The 26,823-nt window shown below is 50.7% G+C and overlaps 2 protein-coding genes across 4 annotated transcripts; both read left to right on the plus strand.

The window, feature by feature from the left end:
• Positions 1 to 2,260: 2,260 nt before the first annotated feature.
• On the plus strand, positions 2,261 to 11,137 carry RAC2 (Rac family small GTPase 2). Of its 2 annotated transcripts, XM_009086471.4 has the most exons (7): positions 2,263 to 2,462; positions 5,427 to 5,498; positions 6,672 to 6,789; positions 8,239 to 8,301; positions 8,968 to 9,127; positions 10,013 to 10,147; positions 10,884 to 11,137. In XM_009086471.4, the coding sequence occupies exons 1-6, from the start codon at positions 2,428 to 2,430 to the stop codon at positions 10,141 to 10,143; spliced, it is 579 nt and encodes a 192-aa protein (XP_009084719.1). In that variant the 5' UTR covers positions 2,263 to 2,427; the 3' UTR covers positions 10,144 to 10,147; positions 10,884 to 11,137. The 2 variants fall into 2 exon arrangements, with proteins under 2 accessions (XP_030093814.1, XP_009084719.1); XM_030237954.2 differs by lacking the exon at positions 10,884 to 11,137 and having other exon boundaries at positions 2,261 to 2,462; positions 8,968 to 9,129; positions 10,011 to 10,073.
• Positions 11,138 to 11,279: 142 nt separating this feature from the next.
• SSTR3 (somatostatin receptor 3) lies at positions 11,280 to 19,045 on the plus strand. Of its 2 annotated transcripts, none has more exons than XM_018909870.3 (2): positions 11,280 to 14,137; positions 17,173 to 19,045. In XM_018909870.3, exons 1-2 carry the CDS (start codon positions 13,527 to 13,529, stop codon positions 18,437 to 18,439), a joined length of 1,878 nt encoding a protein of 625 aa, XP_018765415.3. In that variant the 5' UTR covers positions 11,280 to 13,526; the 3' UTR covers positions 18,440 to 19,045. The 2 variants fall into 2 exon arrangements, with proteins under 2 accessions (XP_018765415.3, XP_018765414.1); XM_018909869.3 differs by having other exon boundaries at positions 13,999 to 16,467.
• The last annotated feature ends 7,778 nt before the right edge of the window (positions 19,046 to 26,823 follow it).

A 26,823-nucleotide genomic window follows, 5' to 3' on the forward strand; every position in this document is an offset into this window, starting at 1 on the left:
AGAACACCGCAGAAAGGGAGACATAGGTGGTCCTCACTGCTTTGGATCCTTGTTGGGGAAAAGCAGTATCATGCATTTCATCCCTGCCCTGCAGTCTCACATGGGTGCCATGCAAACCCAGCACATCTGGGTCGCTCTGAGGTGACTCAGCTCAGGACCCTGAAAGCCTCCCAGAACCAAAGTGTCTCACTGAGCAATTAATTCCCATTAGCATCTCCCTCAAGCTCAGCAGAGGGAACAAGAAACCCCAGATGTGTGCCCTGCTGCATATGCAGAAGGAAACTCATGTCAAGAGCACCTCTTGGTGGTGAGAGAAGACCTCGGAGCAGCTGCAACACATCTGTATATGCTCAGTCCAGGGTTATCAGCCTGTCTCCTGCAGGTTCCTTCCTTTTCCTGCAGCATGTACAATTGAAAGGTATTAATGCAGCAGGTGCCAGTTGTTCTTAGAGTGTTACTGTATGTGTTATTTGAGTGTAATATCCTGTTATTAAATAATCTCGTTTTTAAATGTGATGGAAAGAACCATCCTGAAAGCTTTTCTGTAGATCCCTGCTGTCCCTCTGCAGAATCACTGGTGGAGGAAGAATGTTTATAGATTCACAGCACAGACTTCTGACTTGACAAGAACTGACTGTCCATTGCAGTTGCAGGGAATTATCTTGCAGAAGAAATTTGCCCAGAAATGGGCTCTTGACAGGACTTCATAGCTCATTGCTGGACATGCAGATTTACAGTGTCTTTGACATGGGGCCCACCTGTATGTGGGTTCTCCACAACAATCCCTCTTCCCTGACCAGTTAAACTGGTCTTCACCAGTCCCTTCCACACTGCCAGTCCCACAAGCCCATATGCCAGACTACCAGGACAAAAGCAAACAGAGGTGTTCAGGTGTTCAGCAGGTCAGTGGTCCTTGTTCATCCCTGCCACCAGGTGCTAGAATGGTTTTTGTCTTTCCACCAGTAGCATTCTGTAGAGCCTGATATAGCTGCCTTCTAACTGAGTTAATATATTCTGTGCTGCCTGTCTTTTCCAGCTCCCCTCTGTAAAAGCCTTTGTCCCTCTCTCTTATGTCCTTCTCTGACCTGGATGCTTGTGTCCCATTCCTGCTCTCACTTGCAGAGGTGTCAGTGGGTTTCCTTCCTCCCCTTTCCCTACCACCCACAGAGGGAGCACCTCATACAGCTGGTCACTTCGTGCTTCTGAAAGAGCAGCAAGGCTTGGAACCATTCCATGGCTGAAGATTTCTGGGCTTCAGCCAGCGCTGAGGGACAAATGGGAGGACTCTCCTCCAGAGCAGGTCAGTCACAACGGCCTCCTGTGGCTGCAGCAGCACAAAGGTCATCGGCCTTTGGAGAAACACTTTACTCAGAGTTCCTTCCTTCAGGAACATCCCAGCTGCAAAACCACTGTTCTTGCTCTAATTGGCCTCCAAATTCTTGATTAATTCTGTGCCACCATATCCCATCTCTATAAAACCCATCCACTTGTGAGGTCAGGCTGGAGCACACAGATGTGCACACATACACTCTTTTCAAGGCTTAATGTTGCATGGGAGGAGAAGGAAGGAAGAGGAGGCAAACCCTCATTTCAATAAAGAAAGGAGTAGAGCTTCCTGGGATCATTCTGCTCTTGTCACTTCTTTCTTAGGGTGATTGCTGTCTTCTTCTTGATGCTTAGCTCTAAAAATCTTTTATTTTCTGAGGATGATGAGGACTGCCTGAGAGAGCTGGGGTTCAGCTTGAGGAAGAGAAGGATGTACTAGCAGTCTGGGCAGGTAAGTAAGTGCAGCAATAATACCTTATCCCCACAGCAGAGGAGGAACAGAGCAGCCATTGGGTCACAGCTACCCTCTAGAGGCTGCATGACTTCCTTGTTCAGCCTGCACACAGTATTATTCCCTGTGATGTTTCACCCTTGACACTTAGGGGCATTGGGAAGACCTGAAAAACCTTCATTACCCCTTATCACCCTAGTACTCCTCCTTCAGATTCCCTTCCCCGCTAACACCTCCTCCAAAGCTTGGATGATAACGGAGGCCGGAGAAATCCCACCCTTCCACATTCTCACCCTGCTTCTAACCCTTGTGCAGCTCCCCTGGAAAAGCAGTTTGGTGCCCCGCGCTGTTCACTGGGATGAGGTGGGCAGGGAGTGGATGAGACAGGCAGGGAGAAAGAGAAATAGTACAGAAGCCGTCATCCCGACCAAGGAGCCACAGCGGCTCCGCCTTCAGCCGGCGGCCTCTGCCACAGCGCTGCGCTGCGGTGGAGGGGCGGAGGGACCCGAGGGTGATCGCCCGGAGAAGTTCCCTCTTCCACTTCCTCCCTCCTTGCAACCTGCTGTTGATACCCACATTTGTCCATCCCTCCCTGCCTTGGCCTGACTTCCCTTTGCCTCGGGCACCGTCCTCGCCACGGGTCCGGAGCCATGCAAGCCATCAAGTGTGTGGTGGTGGGAGACGGGTACGTACCCTGCGGGTCTGCCGGGGTGCGGGGCGGGACAGCCTCTGGCCGGGGCACGGACAGTGGGGGATGCTTGGGAAAACTGCCCCGCTTGGCTTCTGACCTCCTTCAGGCTTGCTGCTACTGCCCACATGCTCTTCCTCCCTCCCCGGGACAAGGGATACTCCTCTGGGACAGCGTGGAATAGGGCATTTCACAGGGCATCTGCACGGAAATGCTGATCGTGCACCTGCATTTCCATCTCCATCCATAGGAAATACAGCAGATCTGTCCCACACACAGGAGGTGACGGTGTTCCTGCCAGATTCAACTTGTAGGCAGGAGTTAGATTTAAAACCCACTAGGTGCAAGTGCTCTCCTGCAGATGAATGGCTCCTTGAAAGCCATGTGCTCACTGGGAATGACTGGGAGAGGCCATGGCACTCTGGTCCTGGCAAGATGTCTCTCAGGATCTCCATATTCAGCCTTTCTCAGCAGGTTAGCCCTGTACTGGGGTCTGCTGGAGACTGCTGGCAAGGGCCCTTTGTGGGCACAAGGAGAAGAAGCTCTTTCCACTGAAATAGGCACAAGTATAGGCGACTTTGGGAGTGGGAGCTAACAAAACCTTGCTTTCACAACATGGTGGCTTCTCTGCCCATGTCCCCTGATGCCTGGAAATGGCCTGATCCATGCCGTCAATGAGTTAAGCAGTCATCACTGCCTGAGGCAGGAAGGATACAGAGGACAGAGCAGTCTTCTTGCCCTGTGGGATGAGTAAACGCAAGGGAGGGAAGGAGGAGAGTCTGTGCTTGGAATGGAATAGCTTAATTCCTTTCCACCTAGAAGCTGGCCAGACTTCTCTGGGGCAGCTCTAAGGTAGCAGATGAAGAGACATTTACAGCAGTGCTGCTCCCCACAGTCACTTCCTCCTTTAGACCTTGCCTGGGAAAGAAGATGTCTGCACACATACATGTCAGACATGTTCTCAGGGGCTGGGGCAAGGGGGTGGGGAGAAGAGATGAGGAAAGACAGAGCCCCAAATAAAAAACATAACCTCTAAGAAAGGTGCCCTGAAGGCTTTAAATTGGAGCTGGATAAACTACTCCACTGGGCATTTATCTGTTACCCAGCTCCCCAGCCCCCAGTTTGCCCCTCACGCACAGCACCAACTCTGTAGCCTTCCCTCGAGGCAGCATCTCCTCACATCATGGTTAACCCCAGCATATGTCCTGTGTTACCAATGGTAGACTGTTATTATCAGTAACAGTCCTGCTCTCAACCCCTAGGACCTCAATTCCTCTTAAATGTCTTCTGTCTCGTCATTTTGCTTCTCTGTACACTGCACCTCTATACACCTCTCACCATCTTGCAGCTCAGCCCCCACTGCTCTGAGCTCTTGGTTCACTACCCCTTAGCTCCCTCCCAGCATGCCAGCAATGTCACCCTCTTGGCTCAACCCTAACAGCCTCAGGACCTTCTCCTATCACTCAACTCCCATGTTGTCCCATAGCTGCTCTCCCCCCCTATCCCCTCCATCCACATCACTGACCTCTCAACACGCCCTGGCTTCAATCACAGGAGCCTGCAGATGCCACTACCCTCCCCCTGTGTTGTAACCTTCACCCCTTCCCTGACCCTTTGCACAGCTCTCTGTTCAACCACACCAATTCAGAACCTCCCCCTCGTCCATCACCGATCCTCTAGCAGAGGATCGTCATGGCCGAAATGCCCTGTAGGAAATGCCACAGATCTCCTGAGGCATTTCCTACAGAGCTTCACCTCCCTGGATAACTCCATGATAAGAAGGAAGCAAGGCACCTGGGGAAAGAGCAGGGACTGAGAGAGGAGGATCTAAGAAAGGGGGGTGGCAGGAGGAAGAAACAAATGTCAGAGCATGCTGAAAACTCAGCTTCTTCCTCAGCTGCCCCACAGTCCAGCGACAGAGGCAGGTGCCTTGTGACCAGGGTGCCTGTCAAGGACACACAAAAAGGCAGAACTGCAGCCCTGTGGCTTGGGACTTTGCAGGTACAGTGAGATGGTCTGAGAGTCCCCAGCAGCAGAATGCCAACCTTTGCCCAGGAAAGACGTCTCCCTCCCCCTGGGCTGTGCTAGTTGAGGCAGGCTGCTGTCACCACCTCCATTTCCTGTGTTCGTAACTGAAACAAGGCCGAGCTTTCCTAGGCCACACAAACCTGAGAAACAGCATCCCAGCAAGAGGATTTTCTTTCCAACACCTGTATTGGCTGCTTTATTTTCTTACAGTTCTTTCCCTGACCGCAGGCCTCAGCTTGCCCACAACACCTTCCCCCACAGGATGGCCTTATTGCTCCTTATCCCACCAGTGCTCTCACCCAGTCTGGACTGTGCTGTACCTTGCACTCCACCCTGCTGCAGCAGGCTGTGGGGGAGGCTGAGGGGAGAGGAAGCTTCTAGAGACACCCCCAGCAGCCTCCATCAGCCATGAGGGCAGGCACCTTTCTGGCTCCTCACAGCTCTCTGTGCAGGTGTTGCTGCAGCTTACTGCACGTGGGGAAGACTGGGTAAGTCAGTAAAAGTTGCTGCCAGTCCCTGGCCACAGCAGCGGCAAAGCAGGAGTGCCTGTAGTCGAGTGCTGAAGCTGGCATGGCAGCTTTGTCATGGCACACCAAGCCAGCGCACCTGTCCTGGCTGTGAGCATGCACTGCAAAATGGGCTCCCACCTCCATCTCAGAGTGGATGTTTCTTACCTGAGCCATCTCTGTACTAGACTGTAAAAACAAGCCTTCATGCTCAAAGACAACAAACATTTCTGGGCGACACCCTGTCTTTCTTCCTGCCAGGTTTCTAACCTGTGGTTGTGCACTGTCTGGCCCTGTGAATGTGTTTCTGCTTCCAGGGGTCTCTGGACAGGGCTAGGTAAGAGGTGTGGAAGGATTGCCCCATCTTACCCTAGCAAGACTGCCTGCACTGCCATGAATTCCTGCCATAGTTTTCTTTCTCTTCCAGGGCTGTGGGAAAAACCTGTCTCCTTATCAGCTATACCACCAATGCCTTCCCAGGAGAATACATCCCCACTGTGTGAGTAATTCATAAACAGGAGTGGGTGGGAAGCATGAAAAGCAGAATGTGAAGGGGCTCAGTGACCCCTTGTTGTGCACTCCATGGGCCACAATCTCCATGCCAAAGAGAGGAAATCTGGTGAAGGTCTCTTTAACGTTGGATCTGTTACCTTTCACAAGAAGCAACCTTATAAAACCCTGGTATAAATGGGATGTTTGGGAGACTCCAGCCAACTCAAGGTCTATCTGCTTGCTAAGTTTACAAGTTCCTGCTGGCCAAAACAAACAGGCACTAGGCTACAACTGGGCCAGACCCAAGAGAAGGCAGGTGGATGGACATGGGGCCCCACTTCCTTCCCTGTCCAAAGCATTTGCTGTCATTGGAGCAGTCATAGATTCCACATGGAGCAGAATCACAGAATTGGTTGGAAAAGACCTCTGAGATCATTAGGTCCAACCACTAGCCAAGCCCTGCCAAGCCCTCTACTAAATCATGTCCCTTCTAACATGCAGATGCCATGAACACATTCAAAAGACCTTTGTGTTGGTTCCTCCCTATCACTGGTTTCCCTTAATCTGGGGAAAAAAACAGTACCAAAAGGACCAGGAAGTAAAATTTTCTAGGATGAGGGCAGGAACTTCTCTATTGCTTTATTATCCTTTTTTTTCCCTACCACAACTTTACTCCTAAGCATGCAGTCCTGACAGTTGTTCTAAAATATTTCAAGCTCGGTTGTCAAAGAGTGATGGGATGCATTGTTCTCAGTTCCAGCAAGGCTGTTGAGGTGTTCAGCAAACTACAGAGACATGGATTCTTCTTCACTTCTAAGAATAAAACTAGGTTTTAGAACACAGAAGAAAGACAGGGGCTTGGCTCTAGAGCAGGCATGGTTGTGGGAAGGATACTGGGGAAAAAAGTGGGAAAAGAAAATTATTTGTGAACTTGCATGCAAGGTGTCAAAAGTGCAGCTGCAACCAGGCACTTGTCCAGGACAGCTGAATGATGGGGAGGAGGTTGATGAGTGGGAATTCCATAAAGTGGAGGTTAACAGGAAATCAGCGTCACCCAGGTGAGCTGAGAAGAGGAATCACCAGCCTTTGCTCCTGGGTGCACACAGCGAACCCCACCTACACTACTTGAAAGGCTCCCTCTTCCCTTGTTTGAGCCATGGCCTATGTCTCTGAATTTCAGATTTGATAACTATTCCGCCAATGTGATGGTTGACAGCAAGCCTGTAAATCTGGGACTGTGGGATACTGCTGGACAAGAGGATTATGACAGGCTGAGGCCGCTCTCTTACCCGCAGACGGTGGGTCACACTCCATTCCCCTCCTCCCTTCCTCCCTCAGCTACATCTCCATCCCTCACTGCAAAACTCAACATGCACCACAGAACAGTGACAGGGTTGTTACTGCCTCTCTCTGGCCTTGTATGAGAATATCCCTGTTGATATACAACTGCCTTGAAACCAAAAGTTGAGAGATACCTTAAGGACATTTTGGAGCCTTTATCTAAACTCCCATAACTGAGCAAGAAAAGGAAACATTCAAAGACACTCTTGAGCCCAGCTGACACTGACTTTGTGTGAGGCAGATGCCTTACACAGCTCTGGAAAAAACCTTCCCTTTGTAAAGTTAAGGTGGTTCATGGAATTTAAGAGCTGAGGCAGGAGCTTGTCACATTTCTGTGAACCCCACTCTCATGACTTCTGCCTTTTAAAAGAGATATCATTTGTGGGCATGTGTTTGATCTGCTGGTGCCTCTAGCAGAACAAATGGGTGCCTCAGATACTGTGTTCACCAGTCTTTCACCACACTGACAGAGTGAGTTCAGGGTTTGAGGATCACCTTCCCTGGAGGATGTTGTTTCAAGCAGTGTTTTGGCAAGCTCAGAAAGACCTTGCTGCATCAGACATTAGTCTGAAGGTTGCCACTGCAGTCAAAAAGGTTAGGAATTGATTAGAAATTTTTTGTTTGAGCTAGGTTCAGCCACCTAAAAATCAGACACCTGGTATAAGATGGTTTTGCCCGCAGTCAATGCAAGCAGGTCTATTTCTCAACAGCATGCTTGTATTCACCCTGGGACATATCTCAAGGATAGGTGGAGGAATGTTTCTCCAAGGTTTTTTGTCTCTGATGGCTGTAGAAATATGGAAGTGGATAGGCTGGGTCTGGCACCACTGCTCCAACTTGGTGAAGCTGGATGAAATAGATATAACCTTGATGAGCTGGTATGGTTTTGGTTCTGTTTGGCTTGTTCTGGTTTTAAAGGAAGTCTGAATTCTACCATGCCCAAGAGAATCGCTTACCTGGAGAGGTAAAACTGCCTCCTCTGAGTCCTGTGTGTATACTTTTTAGGCTGAAACTAGGTCTGTCTCAACTGTAGGTAAAATTACTTTGGCCTGAAAGCCCTCTGGTGTTCTGTGAGAAATGAGCAGGAAGCTGTCAGGCTGTTTCCCATGAGGATGAGTGTGCCAGCCGCAAAAACCCCGTCCTCAGAGTTGACCATTTGGCTCTTCTGATAATGGTGGCTATGGTTACCATGACTCAGGGGGGGCAGAGATCTTTCTCTCTACTGGAGGCAAGAAGCCGCAGTCAGGACTTTTATATTATAGAAAGAGCTTTCCCAAGCACAACCCTCTGCTGCAGAGGGAGGGTGCTGCCCACACAGACCTTCCCTCCCCTCCCCCCTCCTTCCTGCTTCATCATGCCATCCCATGCTCCCATCCTAACTCTGCACCATGGTTGTATGCCTGCAGGATGTCTTCCTGATCTGCTTCTCCCTTGTCAGCCCGGCATCTTATGAAAACGTCCGTGCTAAGGTGAGACCTCTCCTGGTCCACCGGGGGCTGAGGGAGGTGATGTTGGTGGTGGTCTTGCAAGAACGGTGATTATGGGGGGAGACTGCCAGTAAGACATCTAGGTTCAAGAGGTCATACCTCTTTTCTGTTAGTCAGAAACCTCCTTCAGATGCATTTTCTGGTTCATTTAAAGAAGTCAGCCAACGCTACTAATGGGCTAGTATTCATCCTGCTGGGCTATTGTGCTGTCAGATCACAGACTTATATTCTGGTGGCATCTTTCAGCCAGGACTGTCAAAGCACAGACACCCAGGACTGGTCCATAGGGTATAGAACAGGTACCTACAGGTTTTAGATGGGAAGTGAGGAAAGAAGGGAGAGATTGGTGAATAGGGAACAAGAGTATGTTCCTACCATGTTAATGTTCTTCCCTGGGTGGGAGGGTCAAGGGCTGAGAACAGCAGGTGCTTTTGCATAACAAAATTTGAGCTCCCTGTCAGGGATTTTGCCTGAGGACCCAAAAACAGGAGTTGGCCTGGGCCACACTACTGTGCCCAACAATGGATGTGAGAAAGGACAGGCTGTTAGCTACCTTGCTGACATTTTTTTCAGGAGTGCCTCTTTGTTTTCCCATGTGCATGCCCATGTGTGTGACCTCACACCTTTGGCATTTTGCTCCCTTGCCAGTGGTTCCCTGAGGTGCGGCACCACTGCCCAAGCACTCCAATCATCCTCGTGGGCACAAAGCTGGATCTCCGTGATGACAAGGACACCATTGAGAAGCTGAAGGAGAAGAAGCTATCCCCTATAACGTATCCTCAGGGTCTTGCTCTGGCCAAGGAAATAGGTATATGTTTGGGAATCATCTTGGAACTCGTGAAAGGAGAGAGGCAGAAGAAAATGGCTCCACCTCAATTTAACGAGGCTTTTGTAGTGGTATCACTCACTGGTATCTCTGAGAGACACAAGGAGACACATCCAGGGTCATGGGACAAAATGCACTTCAGGAGACTCAGGAAGGAGATCTGCTTCTTGAGGAAGGCTCAACCCCTCAGCCCTCTGTTTTCTGCCTCTCTCTAGCCACCATCCTCCACATAAACACATAACCACACTTTCACATTCTCCCCCCCTTTTACTCTGCTTAATTCTATCTGGGACAGTATTTTTTCTGTGCAAGCCTCTGCTGCACAGTGGGCAGAGGCCACTCCTCCATATCCGGAGAGGCAGAAGAGAGGCTTTTAACCTCTCTCAGGAAGAGCTGCAACTGCAGTTTCCTGTCTCTGCTTCTGTCTGCTGGGGCTTATATGTGCAATCCCAGGTATGGGTGTCTCACCCCACCATCCAGCTCTTCTCAGATGTGGCACACAGAAATGGGAGAGAGGGTGAGAAACACAGCTTGAGGGAGTTTTCAAGAAGGAGCTCAGCAGAGGGAATGTCTGGTCAGGATGACACAGTCAGACACACACAATAGCTCTGCTCTGGCTACATGGGTAGCCAGTAGGCACACCTAGGTCTAGTGCTGCCAAGCTTTGCCCAGAAGTCAAGACTGTCTGAGTGAGTGAAATGTGTCCTTACAATGTGTAATGTCTTTGATCACCTGAGATGTGTTTATTCAGCTTGGGCAGGAGCCAGGTGCCATGCTTTCTAGCATAAGAAGCAGAAACCTGGGTATCCCTCCTGCCTACCCCAGCTGCCTTCCTCCCCAGTGCAACACCTGCTTTCCTCCCGACAGACTCTGTGAAATACCTCGAGTGCTCAGCCTTGACGCAGCGAGGCCTCAAGACGGTGTTTGACGAGGCCATCCGAGCAGTCTTGTGCCCGCAGCCCACCCGGACAAAGAAACGGGCATGCAGCCTCCTCTGAGCAAGTAAGTGTGACAGGGATCCCTGTGAGTGACACCAGTGGTGCTTTCATGCTCCTCAGCCCAGAGTCAGAGAGATGCCACCAGAATATAACTGGTGAGGATGTTGGGATGGGTCACCTTCAAGGAGAGAGAGGGAGAAGCTGAGCCTGCTTGGGGAAAGGACAGGATGTTGTATGATGCACCCAGGACCAGCTTCCCTCTCCTTTCTGCTAGACTGTGGGCAAGTTTGTTCCCATCTCTTGAAGTGGGGCAGCCTAGGATTTTCCACATGTGCTCTTACAGAGAAGAGCTATTTGTCAGCTTCTGCTGCAGAGGGAGCTACTCCAGGCTGCACTGGGGATGACCTGCCCTGAGACCTATGAGGCCATAGCCTTTGCCTGTAGAAAAAAAAAAAAAAAGAAAAAGAAAAAGTTGTTCATTATTCAGGGCAGTTGCCAGTGGCCCTTCCTCTTACCAAGCCCTGCTCACCTCAAGGGGCTTTTTGTGCTGTTCATTGGCAAGTGGCAGCTTCTTCTACAGGAGTCCCTACCTGCCTCCACTTCAGTACAGGGCAGCAGAGGGAGGAGAGAGGCTTCAGGACAAGAGTCAAAGCTGGTCAGAGCCTGATGAGAGAGAAGAGTGAGAGCCTGCTAGTTTGGACCCTGTCCCTTCATACTCCCACCATCATCAGAACAGTGGGGAGGAGAGCAGGAAAATAGTTGAGCTGGTATTATGAGGTCTGTCGTGTTTTTGGCTATAGATCCCGGTCTCATCCTGATGCCAGGCGCTGCCCAGCACGCAGGAGAGTGATGTCTCCAGCAGCCCAGAGCTCAGCACCTTGGGGTTTTTCCTTCTTTTTCCTTCTGCCGCCTTGACAGACTGCTGTGGGTCTGTAGCACTGGTCACACAAGGTCCCCGCTCTCGCCTCACCTGCCCAGCTGCCCCTTCCCTTCCCTCTGGGCCCCTGAGGTTACAATGTAGTGAATAAGACGTAATAAACAGACTGTACATTGCTGTCATGTCCGTGATGTGTTGCACCTCGGGGGACACAGCCCCGGGGCCGTGAGCAGTGGGGCGGCTGGGCTGGAGGCACCACTGTGCCCCTCCTTCGGCAGCAACAGGCAGCCTACAGGGAGCCTGGGGGCTGCAGGATGATTGCCAAGTTGCTGAGTTCTCAGCTGAGCACCCCGCATTCCTTTTGCCTTTCCTCTTCCCAGTCTCCATATGTTGAAAGGAAAAGTTGTGTCCCCACTGTGCCCCACAGAGGATGGGAGGCAGGCTTTGGGAGGGGACACCTGGAGGCAGACTCCTCTCCGTGGGGACGGCCCCCCGCAGGTTGCTGGGGACATCTTTTCACCAAGACATTGCTGCATTAATCCTTCTAAGCTCTGACACTCTCTCACACTGCCAGACACAGGCAGAGTGAGAATAGGAAGGGGGAGGGCAGGGAAAAAATTAAAGAGGGAGGAATGAGTCACCAGTCCAGACAAATTGCCTCCAAGACACTAAAATTAAGCTGAAGAGAGGGATCCCAGCGGTACCATGGATCTGGCAGCTGTGAGCACCTGCTTTTCTGATGCATTGCAGGGACTTCAGAGGAAGTGTTACAGGGTGGCTGCTACTGCCACTTCTTGCAGGAGAGGGGACAGCTCAGGGTGTGATGATTGGCATTGCAAAATCCTGCAGTCCTAGGAGGGCACAGAGAAGCTATGGAGTTGAGCCAGATTACTGCTCCTGTATGTAGTAACACTTCTGAGCTTCAAAGGCTGCTTCCTGCACTGAGGTGGTGCATTGGTAATGCCAGGTGCAACCAGACACAGTGAAGCTCCTGAGGTACCCTGCTGCCAGAGAGACTCCTGCAGTTCCAAGTCACGGTTAGATCTGATTGAGGCAGTTAATTCAATGATGTGACACATTTCCTACTGATAAAGTTCAGAGCAACCCCTGGCAGGCACCCCGTGGCAGGGAGTTCCACAAATATCTGCACTGCCCATGGGCTGCTGGATGAATTGCCCAGGCCCCACCCAAAGGTAACACAAATTATGTCAGTGTAAGTCCAGAAGAGTAAACATGAAGCCTCTGGTATGGGCATATACCTGTGAAAGGGCAAGGGACACAAAGTACTTGAAAATGGTATCTAACCTCCTTTAAGCATCCTAAGCATGACTTAAGGCAATACATTCCAGTGGTTTATTACTTCTCTCCAGTTTTCAAGCCTTGGCTCTTGCATTTTCAGTCTGCCCCATCCCCTATAACATACAGCAATGCATGTGATGTGTGTGAAACAAAATTCATGGCTCTGCCTACCTGTGGAGGGGCACAGGCTGAGCTCTCTTCCCAACACAATTTAAGCAGTTTGCACAGCCCCCCACTGCAGCTGAGGCAGAGAATGGGACACGACTCAGAGGATTGAGGGAGTGATCTGAAGACCTGGAATTTGTGATGCTATGACTGTGCTTATGCAAGGTTAGCAGGACTGTAGAACTCTGCTGTTTCATGGATATTTCTTCTAACAAAGGAGCTTGGGGGCTTCTGCATGGTGCTACAGACACCTTCCGAGCCATGGTAAAGAAAACCTCTGGGTGTTACCCATGCCATTCCTTTCCCAGAAGTGAGGATTCCTCTCTCTTCTGTGTCTCCAGACAGCATTGTGACCAAGTTCTGGCCTAAAGAGGCCTGGCAGCTTTGAAGTCCTGTACTGCCTTCATCAGCTCACCTTTGAGCTGCATATAAAATTGCCGAAGTAGGTTTGGATGCCAGACCCTGGCTATGTTGTGCTTGGAGAGATACTGCTTTCTTTTGTTAAAGCTGGAATTTACCCTAGGGGCTCAAATGCTCAGAGCAGCAGTGCCAAATATCAAGAACTGGGTGATGCACAGCACAAGGAGTCACTGATGTTGGCTGCAGGGCAGGAAAGGGGGTGAGAATGACAGGGAAGCCCTTTGTGGAAGGGAATGGGATGGGAAATCCTTCATGGAACAGCTGCTCTCACAAAGATTATTTTCTTTCTTAGATCCATTTCTTCTGGGTCTATGCCTTCCAGCAGAGATTAAATTTGGTAGGAAAGTTTGGGGCTGTTAAACTGGAACATTTTCCAATGAAGGTGGAAAAGACAAGAGGTCATGTATGGAGCCAGGAAAAGGGAAAGAGTTGAAAGAAACAGTCCCCTATCTGCCCATCTGCCCTCATCTCCATCCATCTGGAGGTGCTGACAGGGCAGAAGAGAAGGGAGAAGGGTTTGTGTGCTCATCATCCTCCCCGATTTCTGAGCACCCTGCCAGACAGAAGGTTTTGCTGTGTGCCTGCAGCTCCGAACAGCGCCAGTCCTGCCTGCGAGACCTTGGGAGCAGGGGCCCGTCTCCTGGGTGCCCCTAGGAGAGCCGAGCCGAGTCGCCCCTCCTGCATGCCACTCTCCCACCACATAGCTGCCCTCTGCATCCCTCTTTCCTTCCTCTCCCTCTTCCCCCCACTGTCCTCAGCTTCTTTTACCGCACTCCTCATTCCTTCATCCTCCCCTCTTCTGCGCTCCCCTCATCCCTCTGCCTATCTCCTTACGTCTCCCTCTCCCGCTTTTATTCTCCATCCCGGTATCTCCCCCGCTCATCTTTGTTCTCCTGCCCTGCCGTCCATCCCCTGCTTCTCCTCCTTCTCCTGCCGGTGTTTCCGTGCGTGGCGCCCATTGGCTACCGGCTCCCGTCCCCCGGTACCGGCGCTGCGCTCCCCCTGCCCGAGCCCCGCGGATGGAGGGCGCTGCGCGGGGCACAGACGCGGGTACGTGGGGCTGAGAGGCCGCGCTTCCCGCATCCACCGCCCGCCCCCGCGCCCCTTCCCGCGCCAGGCACGGCGGGGACGATGGGCAAGTCCGGCCAGAAGGATTCGCGCCTCCGGCTGCGCCCGGCGGGGCTCACCCCCTCAGGGAGTTCTTTGCTCTGTCTCGTTTAAGAAAGGGGAAGGGAAAAAGCATGACACGGATTCTCCCGGTGAAGCGGAGGAAAATGTACATCCCGACGACATGTAAGTACCCGGCGGCTCTGGCCGTTCTTCCCAGATGTCTCCCGCGGGCATGAGTCCATGCAGAAGTTAAGTCTGCAGTTCCAGAGAAGAAAACCTGCCGACCACCCCCCCCTCCCGCCCCTCCAACTCTGCCAGTCCAGCCTGGTCCTTACGAGAGAGCTCAACCCCGAGGTGAGACGGGAGAGTCCTGAGCTGGAGCAGGGCCGTGGGAAACTGGGTGGACAGGAGGGGAGGGGGTCAAGAGAGGGTGGTGCGGGTTATTTGGCAGTGCTGTGCCTCCCAGCTGCTATTCATGGTTTGTTACCAGGACTAGGCTCAGCTTTCAGTATCCACCTCCTTCTCTCATTCAATGCAGAAATATATATATATATATATATATATATATATATACACACACACACTTATGTTTTTCAACCTAAGGAAAGAAGTAGTGCCAATTTCCCCTCTCCTCCTACCTCTCTGCCTTCTTCCTGCTCTCCAGCTGCATGAACCAGGCATATTCCAGTAGAACCTGTTAGAGGATCCCAAGCCTCTTGCAACAGGTGCTGTCCACATCAGGAAGAGATCCAAGTGGATGCCAGCACACTGTCAGTCTGAGGCCAGTGTTCCTCACCAACTCCTACCTATGCATGTGCTGCCAAAGCAACCAGCAGAGTGGACCCAAACTAGACAGAGCACTGGTGCCCAGTGTTTTTTCTGCCAAACTAGCCAAAATGTGGGACATGGGATTTGAGCTGGTCCATGGTACTTGACAAAGTTTGAATGGCAGCAACAGAATGCGCCTCTTAAAGATCAGGTTTCTCCCCTGCAGCTGCCTCAGCAGGAAAATGAGTTTATAGGAAATCCATGCTTCTTGTTGCATGCCTTAGCATTTTTGATAGGGCTTCTGAAGCTACCCTGAAGCTGGATTTACTGTGTTGTTAAACACAGTAAATCTGAACAGCTGGCTTTGAGGTCTGGATCCCAGACACTTCTCCAAATGCTTTACAGCTCCCCAGGAGTATTTCCACCCATATTTGGTGATTGTGAGACTCTAAATGTTTGGTCTTTTTCTTCTTTAAATTCCTTTGCATGCAGGAGGAACATGCAAAGGGATTCCTGTCTATGTGATCATCTTTTAGAGGATCATCCTTTTATGAATATACTGTTCTGGCTTCTGCCACCTTTTGTGGGGATCTTTGTCCCTAGAGCAGCCATTGACCTCCTCTTTTCTCCAACAAGTGATTGGTGTCACTAGAACAGAATTGGAAAATATATCAGAGGAAACATCCTTGAACTTAAGAGTTTCAAATCTCTTCCTATTTGGCTTATTCATTGCAGCCACTCATGATGTGTGCGACTGCAAGACCCCATGAGAGGGGCTTCTGTCAGGACAGTGTGTCACAGCCCAAGGCACCTGAAAATTAAAAAAAATGTAAACAATCCCAGTCCTTCAAAGCTCAAATATTCTAAAGCAGGAAACATTTATACAGTCTGTAGAAATGGCCTTAAGACATAGTTGCTCAACTGTGCTTTTATGGGGCCTCTCAGATGAGGTTCCTTCATTGTAAAATTTAATACATCTGTGGGGTCTATTGGGTTTGCCTGTCTGGTGTCCAAAGAATCCATCTAAAGCTCAGGTCTCCCTTAGGGTTTCCAGAATTAGAATGGCACCCACAAAACAAACAAACAAACAAACATATACCAAAACCCCAATCAAACAAAAAACCCTAAACACTGTAATATTAGACATTTGTGAAGAAAGTTGTGATGCTACAGAAAATCACATCTGCAAGAAAAGTCTCTGGAACATCTCTGGCCTCCTGAAAGTAGTTAAGGTTGGGAGTCCTTTCCTTTGACATCCCCAGTTTTAATTTCAATAGATAAAGAACCTTCAGAGCCCTAAGAGATGTGTTGAGATGTGAAAAGGTGAGCCTCAAGGTCCCCATTCACTTCCACCAAGCATCTTCCCTTCCAAGGACCTAATACAGGGGGATGACACTGTCAGTCCATACTTCCAGAAAATTTTTCCAGAGCTGAAGAGATCCTGAAAGAAACACAAATCTCCCTCACATTAGGTTTCCAAGGTGTCTCTGGTCCACAGTATGTTCTGGGCTCAGTATTTCACATATGAAGCCCTGACAAAAGGCACGTCCATCCCTTAACTGTCCCTTCTCTCCCTGCAGCTCCTCTCCAGTGTCATCAGCGAGCTGGTGGTGGATGGAGAGCTTGTTTGCTCAAGGCTGTCTCTGAGTGAGCTGAGTGCTGTTTCCATGCCAAACACTTGCGTGACAAGCAACAGGGCTCCTCAGCTTAGGAAGGCTGGGACACTGCTTTGGTGTTGCAAACAGGTGGGGCAGGCAAAGCCTGCAGGAGAGGGAGAAAATGGCAGGGAGAACAGGAGAAAAAGAGACAAGAGGGATCTGGACTGATCCCTCTTGGTGTACCCAAAATTATCTTTCCTTTACTTTTAAACTGGCATAACACAAACCAGCTGCCCTTTAGCTCAGGTGCTGAGCTAAGCCTCTCTGCTTGGATTGAAAGTGCTTTTCCTTCTCCTGTGGGGCTAACAATAACCTGGCCAGTCCAAAAAGAGCTTCAGCAAGCAGGAGAATAAATACTCAGAGAATAGGAAAGTCAGAGTTGGAAAGGCACTTTGTCAATGGATGCTTTTCCCTTTTTTTCTTGTAAAGCACCTGCCACTCATAAATGAGAACCAGGCCCCTGGTGACTGTGTCCTCAGTATTGGATCCATTAGCAGAAAACGAAAACTTTCCCTGTCCTTATGCTAGTCTGTTGTTCTTTCCCCAGAGGATCTTTTGCTAGAGGAGAGGCCACATTGAACCATGTCCCTGTTTTTCCCTCCATGTGCACTGTGCCTTGCAGGACTAGATGGGTTTGATTTTGTCCTAGATTTTCCAGCATCTGCTAGCATCCACAAAGTCCCCTTGATTTCCCATGCCTATACCTAACACACAGTTATTGTGATGATTTTACCTGTGGCTTGTTCAGCTGTCATATCCCCAGTATCAATGGTTTTTTTCTCTTCCCTTCAGCTCCAGATTGCTAACTGATCCTGCAAGGACACTTCCCCCTGCCCTCTTCCCTGCCTCTGCTATGGACACTTCTGCTTTTAGCCTCCCCACACCGGCAGTGTTGGAGGAGGGGAATGCCTCCAGTAGCTGGGCAGTCTTCACTATCCCCAACAGCTCCTCCACTGTCAGCCCTGGTGTTGTTGTCAGCGGTGTCCTCATCCCCGTGGTCTACCTCATTGTCTGTGTGGTGGGGTTGGCTGGGAATTCTCTGGTCATTTATGTGGTCCTACGGCACTCAGTGAGCGAGTCGGTGACCAACGTGTACATCTTGAACCTGGCCCTGGCTGATGAGCTCTTCATGCTGGGCCTGCCCTTCCTGGCTGCACAAAATGCCTTGTCCTACTGGCCATTTGGGTCTTTCATGTGCCGCCTGGTGATGGCCGTGGATGCCATCAACCAGTTCACCAGCATCTTCTGCCTGACGGTGATGAGCGTTGACCGCTACCTGGCTGTGGTCCACCCCGGCAAGTCCTCCAAATGGAGGACAGCACGGGTGGCCAAGGCTGTGAGTGTAACCGTGTGGGTGCTGTCTTCCATAGTGGTGCTGCCTGTGGTTGTCTTCTCAGATGTCCCTCTAGGGATGAGTACATGCCACATCCAGTGGCCAGAGCCTGCCTCGGTGTGGAGAGCTGGCTTCATCGTCTACACTGCCACCCTGGGCTTCTTTGGACCGCTGCTGGTGATTTGTCTCTGTTATCTCCTGATTGTTGTGAAGGTTCGCTCCTCTGGCAGGCGGGTGAGGGCTCTGTCCTCCAAGCACAAGCTTTCAGAGCGCAGAGTGACCCGCATGGTGGTGACTGTGGTGGCTGTCTTCATCCTTTGCTGGCTTCCCTTCTACGTCCTCAACATAATCAATGTTGTCTGCCCGCTGCCAGAGGAGCCATCCCTCTTTGGAGTCTATTTCCTTGTGGTGGTGCTGCCGTATGCCAACAGCTGCGCCAATCCCATCATCTATGGCTTCCTCTCCTACCGCTTCAAGCAGGGTTTCCGCAGGGCCATCTTCAGGCCATCCCGCCGAGTCCAGAGCCAGGAGGTGCCAGCATGCTCCCCAGAGAAGATTGATGACGAAAGGGAAGAGGGTGAGATCAGCAAGATCACCAGGAATGGAAACGACAGGCAGGAGCACCCTTTAAGCAGTGGAGAAGGAAAAAGCAATGAGCAAAAACCGCTCCCTGAGGAGCCTGCGGGATGTGAAAAGAGCAGCAAGTTGCGTGTCAGTTATTTATGATGAAAGGGGTGGTGCAGGGGAAAGAGACATCGGGACAGGGGACCCCCTTCACCTTCTCTGCTTTCAAAGGCAATGGGAGATGACACGAGGGAATAATGAAGTCAAAGAGTAGGCTTAAAGACGAATAGGGCTCCATGATCTCGTGGAAGAAGCAAGGCATTGTTCTTGGCCTTGGAAGAGGCGCCTGAGGTTTGTGCGGTACCAGTGTTACCAGAAATTGGTAAAAAGTAAAACCTCCTTAACACTAATGTAGCCTTAAGAAGCAGGCATTCTTTATTTGGCTGGATGCATGAGGGGATATCTCCTTCAAAATATCATGCATGCTGAGTACAGAAAAAGCTTCCATTTAAGTACTATATTTTACATACATGCTCATTGATTTTCCCAGTATAAACATACATATGATATTAATTTCCCCAAAACCATTAATGTATTTTCCCTCTCCTTTACACATGTGTTCTTCTGTCCTGGGAGTCTCTTGGTGGTCCCTTGTGGTTGGTGACCCCAAAGTCATACCTGACTGCCTGGTGACATGGTAAAAGTTGGCACAAGTGGGCTGGTTGCTTTTAAGTTCTTCCTACAGAATAAAAATTGTGCAGTTCCATAGGCCAGTGGCTTTTGAAGAATAAACATCGTATTCACCACCGGGAGCAAACAATTTTTCATCTGACAACACCAGGTAAAGAGCGGACTGCATTCAGGGAGAGCTGAAGAGGTGCTGGGCACTGAGAGTACAGAGAGGCAAGGTCAGCCCTAGAGCAATGATCTGCTCTTAGATGATCCAGCTTTGGAGGGCAGAGGCTGCCATCTCATGGTGGCACCTTGAGGAAGTCCCCAGATGGCATATACCACATGTAGGCAACCCAGTGCCTTGACTTATAAACATGAGAAGCGGTCTAGCTTAAAAGATGAACAGGAAGGAGAAATGTCTGCAGCAAAGACATGCCAGCCAGTTGCATGCATGGCTGGCCCTCTCTGGTTCTTCAAAAAGTTTTGGGGACAGATTTCCTGTCTGTGGTGCTGTGGCTCGAGACCAGTGACTGCTCAAAACCTCCTCTTTCTTTTCAGAGCTCTTATGGACTCTGGGCAGGATGACAAGACTTACCTGGGAGAAAAAGTTTGAACATTTCTTTCCTGGACCTTGCATTCCTCAGGGTTCTCCTGGTGCCTCTGCACTCTGGTGGGAGGTGTAACAAGGGTAGAGAAGAAGACAATGAGACATGAGCTGGAGGCAGCATTTCTTTTCTTCTCCTTAAGCTTTACATAAATAAAGAAAAAGCCTTTGGACTTAAAAGGCCAGGTGGGCAAAACCATTCTATGTGTTTAGGGGAGGGGGTGCTATAGATTTGGCTCTCCTGAGAATGCACAATGTCTTTGAGTTGAGTCAATCTCTGTACAGAGTCATGTTTGGCTGATACAGGAGGTGAAGGCAGCTCTCAGTACAGGATGGGGGCAGGAAGCAGACAGAGGTCAGGGGATCTCCAGAGTGTGAGAGCTGTGGTTGTAAAGAGTCTGGGCAATACTAGGAACCAATTTATCCTGTAGGAAGTGGTAGAGTGTTTGGCCCAGAAAGATGAACAAATGATGTGTCTGCATGTGCACAAAGGTAGTTGTAGGCAAAACTTTGTTCCCTGGACTGTACATGTATGGGCATGGCTGAAGAGGATCAGAGACCAAGGAGTCAGGGCTGGTGGGAGGCTGGTGCCAGTCTTGGGCACTGATGCTCATCTGCTGGGGGTGTGCCCATGTGTGCAGGGGTACCTAAGGGGGAATGCATGTGTGTAAGTGTACACAAACACAGATGAGGGAGTGTGTTCATGTAATTGCAGGATGTTTAGTGCAGATGTGAGTGCTTGGATAAGAGCTGGAGAGCAAGTGTGATGCTGTGGAGTTGGATGAATGCTTGTTCCTGCACACGGCTTGTTGGAGGGAAGTTGTGGGTGGCCCCATCTGAATGTGCAGGCTAGAGGAGCAGCACTGTATAAGGGTGGGTGGGATGAAGGTCTGCCTCTCCACTTTGTCTTCATTCCTGCAGGTCGGCTTAAGTGTCTATTAAATGTAAAAAGCCTGTAAAAATGACTTTTAACTTCTCCGTGAATGCTGTTGCTAAGTTACAGCCACTGAAATGACCCTCATACCACAGCCCTTTGGGCAGTTTTCTCTAAAAACAATTTTGAGAAATGGGAAGGAGGGACCCACCAGAAGGACACAGGCTTCTCTCAGGAGATGTTGCAGGAGGTGACTTGTGGAGGGTCAGTTATGGGAGCTGGCTGGGTAAGGGAAAGATGTCTCACGGGTCACTTGAGAAAAGGTAAGAGAAGGGAAGGGATGGCATGGGGTTGGGTGTGCTGGGACAGAAGCCAAAAGTCCTGGACTGGGAAGTAGAACAAGCTGCAGCAGCTGAGGATTGTGGGAACAGAACCACTTTATGAGGCAATGTGAGAAGACCTGAAGGCCTGGCAGTGCAGGACACCCGACTTTGGAAAAGGACTGTCACAGGGTGTTGGGTGAACAGACATCTCCTAGCCAGGTGAGAGAGCAGAGGAAGGGTTGGCAGGGACTGCAGACACAACCAACCAAAACACATTCAGCTGTGCTCTCAGCCACTGGTACTGCCACCACCTCCATGACAATGATTGTCCCCCTGAAATCCTACATCCTCATGTTTCCTCTCTAAGCCTGGGATGCTGGTGCCAAGCTGTCCATGCCTGCAGGCTCAGCCTTGGGAGCTGAGCTGCCTGGAACTGAACACAGGAACTGCTCAGCTGCCCTTACAGCGCTCCCCTAAGCATGGGCAGTCATAAACCCAGGCGTGCAGGCTCAGATCATAGGGAAAAGCAAGAGCTTGGTACCAGTTTCTATCTTCTGCTAAGTCTTTACATCTTTTTCTCCTTCAATCCATGCATCAGCTTCCCACACCATGGGCCCCAGTCAGAAAAGCAGCCAAACTATTCATGGGCGTGGGATAAAGTTTGTTGGACTGAAAAAAGCCTCTGTTTTAGCTTCTTGGGGACCTCCCACAACATCCACTGGATGAAACACAACCAAGAAATCCTGGCAGAACAAGGATGGACTGCCAAAGCTTCTGCCTCTATAAGGGGCAGCAAGTGGTGGAAAGATTAAAAGGGCTGACTACCAAATGGTCAGATAGATGGACAACACAGCACTTCAAACTCCGGTGTGTATTGCTCCTCCTGCAGAGAAGAGCAGAGCCAGGTGAATGCTGGACTCCCCTGGCAGAGCAATCCCTGTAGGACAGAGCAGAGATTGTAATGTCTGAGGAGCTTGTAACAGTGCTCATGGTTGATGACCAGGCACTGAACAGGGCATGTGACTGTGATCAAGGACCTTGCAGGAGGCAGTTCAGAAGGATGGCGGGCACATATAGGATGGGCAGATATAGGATGGATTTCCTTATCCATGGAGTGGCAGCCCAGCTGCCATGGGGAGATGGGGGGAGTTCCCCAGCTGCCAACACACTTAACAGAGATAGTCTCCTTCACCACCAAGCTGAGCTGAGGCTTCATTTCACACGCCTTTGCAGCTCCATCTGCTGCAAATCACCATTCAAGAAACTCTGTCGACTGGTTGGCTTCTTAAAATACCAACATCCTTTAAGAGCCCAAGCACTGCGATGCCAGCACCAAGCAAGTGTGCCAAGGAGACATCATTTTGACACACAGAATCTGAGCTCCCACCAAGGCAGCTCTGCAGGGCAGCCTGGTGGGGCAAACAAAATGTGTTCCAGAGATCTGCAAAAAAAAAAAAAAAAAATCAACTGGAGATATTTAGATTAAATAGTGATTTAAAAGAAAAGAGACACAAGCATCACATTTTTCTGTTTTGTGTTTTGTTCACCTCCCTAGGCTGTATCCTGTTTTGCAGTGACAAATTAGGGAAATAAAAAATGAAGATAAACAGAAAATAAGACTGGGGGAGGGGAAGGAAAAGGTTTCTTGTTCAAAATTCAAGAGGAGAAAATGAATGCCACGAAATTTTTCAAACTATCACCACTGATTTAAAGGCTCATTTTCATAGAAACAGACATTTGGAACGATGATCAGGAGGTCACTGCCTCCTGACCCCTGCTCTTTCCTCAGCACTGTCTCCCTGCTGGTGAATCCCCAGAGCTGTCTGTGGTAAAGGCATTAATCTGACTGCCCTTGTGATCCCTCTCCTTAACGATGCTGTGGTTGACTCTGGGCAACCCAGAGGCCATGGGGACCATGTGCAGTGGCTAAATGAAAGTCTGGATGTGTTCAGTGGGGATTTGCTCCAGTCAGCTACGGAAGAGAGCTTTTCTATTCTGAGTGCAGAGACACAGAGATAAGGGCTCCATCAAGCCCTGTGCTGCACAAAAGGTTTCATTCTTGTCACGTAGTGATCAGAGCTGCAAGACTAGAAAGGGCTGCAATGATTTCGGCAGCATTGTGCAATCCTCTTCCCAGCAAACGTGTGATTACAGATGGGGTGATAGAGACACGGGGAACCCAGTCTGTCAGAGAGTTTGTGCACACACGTCAGAGCCCACAAGAGCAGATAGAGAGAGGCATTTGTGTGTGCTGTGCATGCATACTTGCAGGCAAATGAGTGTTTATTGCACGATTACATGCATGCATGTGTGTGTGTTTACATGGATGTGTATATACACACAGACATATTCATGCCATGCATGGATTCAAGCACATATATGTGTTCACGAGACCATATGGGGCCACCCACACAGGTGCCCACGTACCCAGACCTGTGTGTACTGCTCAGCCTAAGCACCAACGCCAAGAATGTGGCACATTCACCTTGATGCACACAGGCTCAGGCTGGGAGGGGGCAGCTGCACCTTGCCAGGGGCCCTCCACACACCCACACACACACACACACCCCAAACCCAACCACACAACAGCGGTCTGGAGCAGCTGCTGACCCATTCAGTGTGACCTTTCTGCCCTGCAGTGGATCTTCAGGAGGAAAACTGGAAGGGTGGTGAATTGTGATGGCAGAGGGGCTCCAGCATGGAGAACCGAGGGAGTGTTTCCAGGCTGTTACCAACACAGCCCACACATAATGCCGTTTGAAGCTGTTGTTAGGGAGCTGCTGTATTTGCCATCAGCAGGGAATCACAGCTGCTCAGATCAGGCAACAGCAAAACTGTCCAGGCCATGTTCTGCTTTCTGCTCTTGTTCAGGGCTGTGGAACAAGGAGGTGTGTGGTGGAGGCAGGAAGCATTGTTGTAATGGAGTAGCCTCTAGAGAAAAGAGACGGGAATACAAAAAGGGGAAACACCTTTAAAAAGAAGATGCTCCTAGCTCTCCTGAGGATCCAACAGAGAATTGAAATGCTTTCTCTGCTCGAACGAGTGGAAAATATGCAAATATTTGCTCATGAAAAATTGCTGTTCTTTGCCTTCCCAAGCATAAACTGTGCAAACGCCACACACCACGCAGCCGGCTCACGCAGATCTCGCACTCGGCACGTCATGCACAAACAGACACACGCGCATCGCCAGTGCGTCAATGCAGTCGGGCAAGGACACGTGCCTGGGCTGCAGCACAGCAGCCTTCCCTCCCTCCGTGACAAACAGCTCCGCGGGGCACGGCAGTACGGATGGCAAACAGCGCCTGGGGGAGCGGTGCCCCGCCGCGGCTCCCCACCGTGCTCTGGAGCCGGAGCGGCTGCGGAGCTGCGGGCGGAAGGGATGCGAGAGACCATCCCGGTGCTGCCTTGCTCTCGGGCACCAGGGACACCGCCGGGGGACACGCAGCGGGGCGGGAGGGCCGGGCGGGGGTGGCGCCGAGCGCCGCGGGGGACGCGGGGCGGGGGACGCGGGGATGCGGGGCGGAGACGCCGGGATGCGGAGCTGCGCGGCGCGTCCTGCAGAGGGGGATCGGACACCGGCCGGCAGCGGCGAGCCGGCATCTCGGCCGGGCTCCTGCCCTTCTCACCGGGGCTAGGACTGTGCTGCCAAGCGGCAATGGAGCCGCTAACCCCCCCCGCGTGTCAGACATCCAGAGGGACCTGTGCACTCGCAGCGCTGAGAGACACTTGTGTCCTGGGCTGCATCAGAAGAAACGTGGCCAGCAGGTCGAGGGAGGTGATCCTGCCCCTCTACTCCTCTCTGGTGATTCTCCATCTGGGTGCTGCATCTAGGTCTGGGACCCCCAATATCTGAAGGACATGGACCTGTTGGAGCAGGTCCAAGATGACAGTAGTGAAGATAATCAGAGGGCTGGAGCATCTGTCCTATGAAGACAAGTTGAGAGAATTGGGGGTTTTAGCCCGGGGAAGAGAAGGGTCCATGGAGATCTTATAGTCCCTTCCAGCACCTAACAGGAGACTACAGGAAAGCTGGAGAGGGACTTTTCACTATGGCATGTAGTGATAGGACAAAGGGCAATGGCTTTAAAATGAAGAGATCAGGGTTAGATTAGATATGAGGAAGAAATTGTTCACTGTGAGGGTGGTGAGGCACTGGCACACTTTGCCCAAAGACACTGTGGGTGCCCCATCCCTGGCAGCATTCAAGGCCAGGCTTTGAGCAACCTGATCTACTGGAACGTGTCCCTGCCCATGTCAGGGGGCTTGGAATTAGGTGATCTTGAAGGTCTTTTCCAACCCAAACCACCCTGTGATTCTGTTATGTCACTGTGGTTCCCTTAGCAGATCCAACAGTTTGTGAGCTCTTAAACACCAGCTTCATTGCCCATCCACCTGTGCACTCATGCCCCACCACCACCTCCTCCCTGCACAAAGATTTTGTTTCTTTGGTGAGAAAGCTCATGGCTACCTCTGAAGAAAGTTTTCTCACCCAAACCGCTGTGCAACTTTCTCAGCACTCCTTGTGAGAGCTGATATGCCCTGAGTAGTGATCAACTGTTGATAAGTGATGCGGGCAGGTCTAGGAGGAGAGGATGACAAAAGGGTAACATTTTCTGGGTCTGCACAGGTGTGGATGGGAGGAAGGGGCCTTCAGGTGCATGCAGATTCAGAGAAGCAGAAGCAGGCTTGCCTGAAGGTTATTCTCAAGAACTGGTTCAAACAGGCTACAATGTCACCTGGTATCTCCCACCCAGCCAAGCTGCTGGATCTAGATGTTCAAAAGGCAGCAAACTCTTCCTGGTTGCAGCAGGGATAGTCCTTGTAGTCATAAGCCAGAATTTGAGGTGGATACCAGCACAGTTCCTTGGTCTCACAGGCAGGGTCACAAGGCCAGGGTAAGAGATGGAACACTCAAGTTGGAAAAGCTGCTGATGGGGAGAGGGGCAGCCTGGGTGATGCTGTGAGGTATCTCCAGCGGATGCAGATTGTGAGCCAGTGTCTGATTCCCTCCCTGCTCAGCTGTCACACAAGAACTGGCTGTGGGAAGTAGAAGACAAGCTCACACTTTCATGCTCAGTATTGGAGACTGCCAGGTCTAGCAATGAGGGCAGGTGAACAGCTCTTCCATCTGCTCCTCAGCCACGTGGCATTTCAGCAATGCAAAACAAAAAAAAAAAAAAAAAAAAAAACCAGAGTTTCTGCCAGGCCTTGATCTCTGTGTGAGACAGACCAGGCCGCCAAGCAGCACACAGCAGAAATCCCTGCTGGCAGAAGTGCCTTCAAACTCAGCAGCAGCCTGCATAAAGCCAGGGAACGTGTCATTTCTGCTTGGTCCAGGCCCCACATGGGCAGAAGTCTAAAGAGAAATGGAGCCATGCAGCTGACATCTAATAGGTCTGCCCATCCTTAGAGACATAGAAAGTATTCTAAGCCAGTAATTTTGAACCATGCTGGTGCTCTTGAGTAACAAGGGCTGGCTGTTGCACAAGCCCTGTGCACAGACGTGGAGTCCACAGGCTGGAAAAGATTCATCTAATCATAGAATCACAGAATAGTTTGGGCTTGAAAGGACCTTTAAAGGTCATCTATTCTTCCCAGCCTCTTCTGCTGCCTGGCCAGAGATGATCAGCAATCCTGGTACAGCAGAGTGACAGCTGCTGTTAGAGGATAACCTGAGGGCACCACAAATTACTGAAGCAAAAAAAAATATTGCCACCTTTTAATGTCTCAGGTGTACCCCTCCCCATTTACAGGCACTATGGAAGGGCGAGGCAAAGGCACCCAGGAGCAGCCAGGCTGTGATGGAGAGGAGGCAAGTGCAGAGCAGTGCTGCTGATCCCTTCCCATCTCTTGAAACACATCTGAGTTCTCTCTCCAAGGGTAGTAACAGCAGTAGCCAAAAGCCTGAACTTTGCTTCCAGAAGGAATCAGCTGTTGAGCTGAGCAAATTGTGATGCTGTGCAGGGTGGGTGGAAGAAAGGAGGGAGGAAGGGAGGGAAGAAGGGAGAGAGGGAGGGAGAGCCAAGCCTGACACGGGCCAGAGCAGGAGGGGAGGCACTCACAAAGCCTTG

This window comes from Serinus canaria, chromosome 1A (assembly GCF_022539315.1).
Source record: "Serinus canaria isolate serCan28SL12 chromosome 1A, serCan2020, whole genome shotgun sequence".
Taxonomy (NCBI): domain Eukaryota; kingdom Metazoa; phylum Chordata; class Aves; order Passeriformes; family Fringillidae; genus Serinus; species Serinus canaria.

What these genes read in the sequence shown, in the direction of transcription:
- RAC2 (XM_009086471.4), top strand. Translation starts at nt 2,428, where the DNA reads ATGCAAGCCATCAAGTGTGTGGTGGTGGGAGACGG. An exon ending in ATGAAAACGTCCGTGCTAAG is followed by an intron (nt 8,302 to 8,967) that starts GTGAGACCTCTC and finishes CTCCCTTGCCAG; the next exon opens with TGGTTCCCTGAGGTGCGGCA. An exon ending in TGCTCTGGCCAAGGAAATAG is followed by an intron (nt 9,128 to 10,012) that starts GTATATGTTTGG and finishes TCCTCCCGACAG; the next exon opens with ACTCTGTGAAATACCTCGAG.
- SSTR3 (XM_018909870.3), top strand. Translation starts at nt 13,527, where the DNA reads ATGCCACTCTCCCACCACATAGCTGCCCTCTGCATCCCTCTTTCCTTC. An exon ending in AATGTACATCCCGACGACAT is followed by an intron (nt 14,138 to 17,172) that starts GTAAGTACCCGG and finishes TCTTCCCTTCAG; the next exon opens with CTCCAGATTGCTAACTGATC.